Source organism: Mus pahari, chromosome 23, assembly GCF_900095145.1.
Source record: "Mus pahari chromosome 23, PAHARI_EIJ_v1.1, whole genome shotgun sequence".
Taxonomy (NCBI): Eukaryota; Metazoa; Chordata; class Mammalia; order Rodentia; family Muridae; genus Mus; species Mus pahari.
In genome coordinates, this window is record NC_034612.1 from 4,157,962 (window position 1) to 4,164,622 (window position 6,661).

At 49.6% G+C, this 6,661-nt stretch overlaps 1 protein-coding gene across 1 annotated transcript in view; it reads left to right on the top strand.

Moving 5' to 3' along the window:
• Window positions 1-1,802: 1,802 nt before the first annotated feature.
• The window catches only part of Myo1h (myosin IH), a 74,427-nt gene continuing 69,568 nt past the window's right edge, over window positions 1,803-6,661 (top strand). Inside the window, exon 1 of the mRNA XM_021187255.2 lies at window positions 1,803-1,946. Coding sequence (XP_021042914.2) covers window positions 1,935-1,946 — 12 coding nt within the window. The 5' untranslated portion in view covers window positions 1,803-1,934. The remainder of the gene's footprint in view (window positions 1,947-6,661) is intronic.

Genomic DNA, 6,661 nt, shown 5'->3' on the forward strand with positions numbered 1-6,661 from the left:
GAAGAACCATACACCTACAAAGTGAATGGTTCTGCCTTCGCTTTGGGTTTTTGTGTTTGCATGTGTGTGGGAGCATGTGTGTGCAGAGGCCATGTCAACATTCCTCAGATGCCCATATCTTGTGGTTCGAGGTTGGGTCTCTCTTTCCTATACACTGAGTGGCAGACAAGCCCGGGAAACTATCTGCCTCTGTCTCTCCTGTGCTGAACCAACAAGCAAGCTCTACCATGCCCATCTTCTGTAAAAATGCTTGCAGGGCAAGTGCTTATAGGAGTCCCATCTCCAGCCTGCCCTTGGGAGTCATGCTCTGTAGAGAACCCCGAGACCATGGTTACTTAATTGTAAACAAGAAGGTCTTACACCTGAGGTTGGGCGCATACTGGCTCACACCACAGGTGGATACAAACAAGGCAGGGAGGTGACAGGGGAGGGAGTTGGTTGGAGGTCACAGATGACGTCAAGGACGGCTTTGTTCTATACCATCTCAGAATCGGGGCTCTTTGCCTGTAACTCTCAAATGGCCAAGTTACACCTGTGAGGAGACGGTAGTCTATCCGGAATTGACTGTTGACCAGGTTATCAGAGGTTTGCAGCTGTAGTCTGGCTTATAAATCTGAAAAAAAAAATCACAGAGGCACAATTCCATCTGGTGATTTCACCGTGGCCTTGGGTTCCCCGACTCTATTTCCTAGCAGTTTTGTTCAGTTCTACCCTCCCTATGAAGGCCTTTGTTCCTTGGCTGTGCCAGGCTTCTCTTGTCAACGTGACACCAAAACTGAGACACACCTGGAAAGAGGGCTTGTCTGCCCGTGGAGGAACTGGTTTCCATCAGAGGAGCCTGTGGACACATCTGTAATCCATGTTCTTGATTACTAATTGATTTAAGAGGGCCCAGCCCACCGTGGGTGACAGCATCCCTAGGCTGTATAAGAAAGGCAGCTGAGGGAGCCAGCAAATGGGCACTCACTCCTCTGTGATCTCTGCTTCCAGGGTCCCGACTGGGAGCTCCTTCCCTGGCTTCAGTTAATGATGGACTGCAATCTGTAACATATGAGCTGAAATAAACCTTTCCCTCCCCCAAGTTGCTTTCAGCCGTGGTATTTACCACAGCAACAGAGGAGCAGACTGGCCCAGGCTGGTGGCACTGGTGGCCGAGAGGCTCACCTGCTTGCCTGCCCATTGTACCACTAACCCAAGGGGAGAAAGGATTTTTCCTGGCTGCTTCTAAGGAAATGAACATCCTTGTTTCCCATTGGTCCATTCGACCTTGTCTCTCAAGGGAGAGAGCCAAGCGCCGAGACTGAGCCAAGCACAACTAGAGGAAGGTGGAATTGTGCCCCACAGGCATGTGACTGGAGTGCTGGGGGGCACAAGAAAAGGGGGCCATCAGCACCACTACCTTCGCGCTTCGGAGAAGATCGGGGGCAGCTGTTCAGTCATGAGAGAAAGCCTGCCTTGTGTGTGATGGATGGTAAAGGTGGACCTGGGAGCCATGAAGGTTGTCTCCAACACAGGCACCCTCAACTTAACTAACTGCGGTCTCTGGTGTGAGGGTGTGGACGGAGTCCCCGCAGGTGTCTGTGGAACCGGAGCAGGTGCCAGCCTAGCTCAGAGGCCCTACCTTGTCAGCCAGCATCCGCCCAGAGGGACCAATCAGAGGTCAGCGGTGGCGTAACGTGATCCAATGGGGTCCGGTTTCCACTTGTAACCTCGAAGGGCCCGTGTGTCCTCAGGTGGGCAGCCGCAGGTGCAGGCCCCGCCTCCCAGTATGAATTATTCACCGCTCTATACTTTGGCCATCTAGAATCTCCACGGACCTTCATGTGGAGTGTCAGCGCACGTTGCAGGATCGCCAGGCACTGTGAGGCAAGTTCTGCCCGGCTCCAGCAGAGTGGTGGTAACAACCGCTCTCCACCGCTCTCCCTACAAGCACCATGGGGTCCAAGGTAATGGGGCCGGAGGGTGGAAACCTCTCTTCCAAGGCAAGAAAGGACTGGGTTCGCATATGAGATTCCGTACTTGATGGGTGAAAATTTTTGTTTCAGGCGATCAAGTAGGTGACCACTCTTCATCTCTATCCTACCGTCCAGGGCTGGGACCATGGGGCAAGGGTGATTTCTGAGGACTTGAGTAGTGGCTGGCGTGGCTGAGGGATGAAGTGTTCTCTCACTTATCCTTTTAATGAGCCACGCAGGTAGCTGGTGGTGAGTGTGTCGGCCTGGATACAGTGGTCGCTGACAGTGACCCAGTGTTGGAGAAAGCCGTGACACTGGTGCCTAGACATGTAGCGCGTCTGTAAGTTTCTTTATCCAAACTGCCTGGGTCGGCATTGGGAGGGACCTAAAGAAACCAAAGGCAGAGACAGCCTCAGCGTAGCCTGCTGCCTATGTACTTACAAGGGTGTTTTTTTGGTTTTGTTTGTTTTGTTTGTTTTTGTTTTGTTTTGTTTTCTGTTCTTTTTCTCCCCTCCTCCCTCCCCCTCCCCGCCCCCAAAGAACGACCTCAGCATGTCCGTTTAGAGAACATGATTTATTGATGGATTGTCTCTTACTGGATAACCAAAGAGGGTCAGAGAAACATTGGGATATGTAGTCAGAGCTCAGTAACCACACACAAGGAGCTTCCCACACCAGGAACTCTAGCCTCAGCCTGTCATGGATCCATTCAGCTAATTATCCATTTCTATAGCACCAAATACCGTTGCCTTGGCAACCAGCACTCACACCAGCTTCGGCCTGAGGCCAAGTATCTGAACACCCAGGTGTGTGTACGGGCATGGCTTTCTGTGCCGCAGCTGCAAACTGGCTCAGGGTGCTGAGCTCAGGAAGCGGCTTCTGAGGGAGAGCATAGCCTGATTGCTTGGGAGAGGGGTAGGCACGTCCTCAAACAAGGTTGTGAGTCTAATGTTGTGGCTGTGAATGTGTGTGTGTGTGTGTGTATAAGAGAGTGTGTGTGAGACTGTGTGTGTGCATGTGAGTGTGAATGTGAGAGAGAGGGAGTGTGTGTATGACAGTGTATGTGAGTGAGAGTGTGTAAGTGTGTGAGAAGGTGTGTGTATGCATGTGACAATGTGTGAATGGGTGTATGAGAGAGTGTGTAAGTGTGAAGGTGTGTGAATGTGTGTGTGAGTCAGTGTGTGTGTGAATGTGTGTATGAGAGTAGTATGAGTGTGTGTATGTGTGTATATGTATGTGTGTGAGTGTGTTGTGTGAGTGTGTATGTGTGTATGTGTGTATATGTGTTAAGTGTGTGTGTGTATATGTATGTGTGTGAGTGTGTTGTGTGAGTGTGTATGTGTGTGAGTATGTGTGTATATGTGTTAAGTGTGTGAGTATGTGTATATATGTGTATGTGTATGTGTGTGAGTGTGTACATGTGTGTATGTGTGTGAGTATGTGTATATGTGTATGTGTGTGAGTGTGTATGTGTGTATTGCATGTGTGTGAATGTTGAGTGGACCTGGCACACACGTGGAGATGGGGAAACCTCTGCTGTCGTCCTTCACCTTTCACCTGGCTTGGGACAAGGCCCCTTTTGTTATTTTCCTCCGTGTGCACTACAACAGCTGGCAGGTGAGTGTGTTTGTTGTGTATTCGCCCCCTCCAGCCCTGCCCCCAAGAACTTATGCATGCTTTCTCCCTCTCCTGGCGTTTCTTGAGTTCTGGGGCTCACCCTCAAGCTTGCACAGCGAGCACTGTACCCACCGAGCATCATCGTCTCTGAGCAAGCACACAGACCTGCCTCCCTTGCTTGCACTGTTTTAAGCCGAAACTCTCCTCCTTTGTGAATTTCCAGGTTCCCTTTGCAAGAGTCAAGTCTGCCGCTGAAACCACTTGAAGACCTGCAGCTTTGGGAGGGAGGAGGTGACTGTCCCCACCCCCCTTCCCTAGTGCTGCAATCCCTGTAGATTCCTTTAGGAGAAGCCACCTCCTCCCCCACCCCCATCACTCATGCCCTTCCCATAACAAGGCTATAAATGAGCCTTGGTCACCAGAAACCAGGGCTTAGGACTGCAGTGGGAACTCGAGTGAGCAATCCTGGCCCCTGCAAACGTCCACACCACGCATCTCTCATCCCTAGCATCGCCACCCTGGTCCCGAATCCCTTCTGTCTGACGAACCTTCATAGATACAGCATCTGCTGTCTAAAAATCATGAAAGCACCATTTTTAAAAGCCATCTTTGGTTGGGGGCGTGGCGGTATGGATATGACATGATGTGTGTGTGTGTGTGTGTGTGCCAGTGCCTGTGTTGTGGTCATGGCACAGCCTCTCTGTTGGTCTAGTCTTCAACTTTGTTTAAAGCAGGGTCTCTCATTCACCACCGTGTGTGTTAAGGAGACCGTGGCTGACAGACGAAGCAGAGGGGAAGTAGTGTGTAGTGGCGCTGGAGCTACCAAGAGCTTGTTCTACCAAGAGCCTGTGGTGGTGTTTAGGGGTGGCTCATTTAAATCTCATTTTTTTTTTTTTATGGTAAATAGTCCGGGCAGTTGACTGTTCCCTCCAAGTGGATTTGGTAACAAGTTGGGAAGTTATCCACTGAGCAGGAGACCCAGGGCTTGCAAGCATCTGTGTCTGGTGGGCCACTGCTGCGGCTAGAGGGTATTTTATGTAACTTTAAAACATGGCAAACCGGGGGCTGGTGAGATGGCTCAGTGGGTAAGAGCACCCGACTGCTCTGGAGTTCAAATCCCAGCAACCACATGGTGGCTCAAAACCATCCGTAACAAGATCTGACACCCTCTTCTGGAGTATCTGAAGACAGCTACAGTGTACTTACATATAATAAATAAATAAATATTTAAAAATAAAAAACATGGCAAACCAAAGGCAACAGTCTAACATTTTACTGAAAATAATTATAGACTCAGTAAAAGGTGTTAAAACAATAGAAAAGGCCCTATACTCTGGCCCTGCTGGTACTTCACCCTAATTGGTTCTTAATTCCTGAGCGAGGTTAAGACCATCCGCATAGTGTCTGCTCCCTGACACGTGGCTGCATCTGTGGCTTCTTGGGACAGTGAAGAGGGGAGATTTCTCCCCTGAGTATTTGGGAGCTAATTTAGCTCCTTTAAGCCTCTCGGTCCCTCATCCGGTAAGGGATTCCCTCGAAGGCCGTGAAGTCAGGTAACAAGTTGGGCTCAGGAAATAACAGGGTCAGATGAGCTTCACGGGTGGTAGTGGAGACTTCACGTTTCATTTTGCAAAGGATTTTGGTGTGTCTAATTGATCGTACATATGTTTAACATTGTATGACATGATGTGTGTGTGAGTTGTGTGAGTGTATACGTGAGTGTGTATGAGTTGTGTGTGAGAGTGTGTGTGAGTTGTGTGTGAGTATGTTCTGTGTGAGTGTGAGAGTGTGTGAGTGTGAGTTGTATGAGTGTGTGTGAGTGTGTGCGCATGTGCTTGCTCATGTGCAGGCCACAGCAAATGTGCAAGAGGCAGAAAATGCTTTCCAGGAGTTGGCTCTTCTAGCACAGGTCTCCCAGGAATCTAACTCGGGCTGTCGGGCTCATTAGCAAGCACCTCTACTCCCTGAGCTATCTTCGCGGACATCCTAATAGTTTAGCATTACAGGATTGTACAAGGTCAACCCAAAAAGCAGGTCATTCAAGTATTGCCAACCAGAAGTAATTACTATGTTCAGGGGCCCATCACCCTTGCTACAAATATCTGCGGACGGAAAGTCAGCACATCTCTAAGGTTTAGATGATGAGCTATTTCTAAAACCCATTTGATATTTCTAGAACCCAAGGAAGGAATGGTTAGTAGGAAACAGGATCACGGTGCTTCAAGCAAAGAACCGGGAGATTGTTTTATTAGTCTAAGCCCTCAAAGTAAAATTAGTTTTTAAACATTAAATTTTCTTGAGTTATCATGGTGGGCACCGCTCCTGGGTGTGCCTGCTTCATAGGGAAGTCAGAGGACTGCTTGCAGACAAACTCCTTTTACCCACTGAGCCATCTCGCCAGCCCAGCATTCTTTATGAAGAGCTCAACCTGGGGCCGAGCTGGGCCCACCCCTCCCACCCTTCGGATCTTTAAGTGAAGATCTGAGTGCACACTCCCTGGCATTGCTCGAAGACTGATTTCCGTAGCTCTGTCTGTAGCTCTGTCCGGTGGCTGGCTACGGAAGCAGAACTGTGTTGGCAGGCCAGTGCGTTTTCGCACGGCTGGTGTGGAAGTCCTGTAAGTCGGGTATTTCCCGGGAGTCAAACTCAGCTGCAAAATAAACATTTTATGTGGAAAGTTGGAAAGAAAGCCAGCCCCCCCCCCCAGTCATCTCACCATGGGAACTGAGGATGCTAAATGACTTCCTAATGAAGCATGCTTTGATTAGCCTCCGATTAAAGGGCGGGGGGGGGGGAGGGTGAGATACAAGATGCCAGTGGCTCACAGTCCTCTTAGGAGGGCCAGTCACCAAGCTCCAGGTTCAGGCAAAGGCAGTCTACCTCTAGCCTCTGTATTTGAATACACGCAGAGAGACTGTACATTTCTAGGGACCAGGAACCTCCCACGAGGCTTTGTATGCACGATCAGAAAGTATCTGCTACTTTACTACAAGGTTTTATTTTGTTTGTTTTTTTATTAGATATTTTCTTTATTTACATTTCTAATGCTATCCCGAAAGTCCCCCCCCCCGCGCCCCTGCTCCCCTACC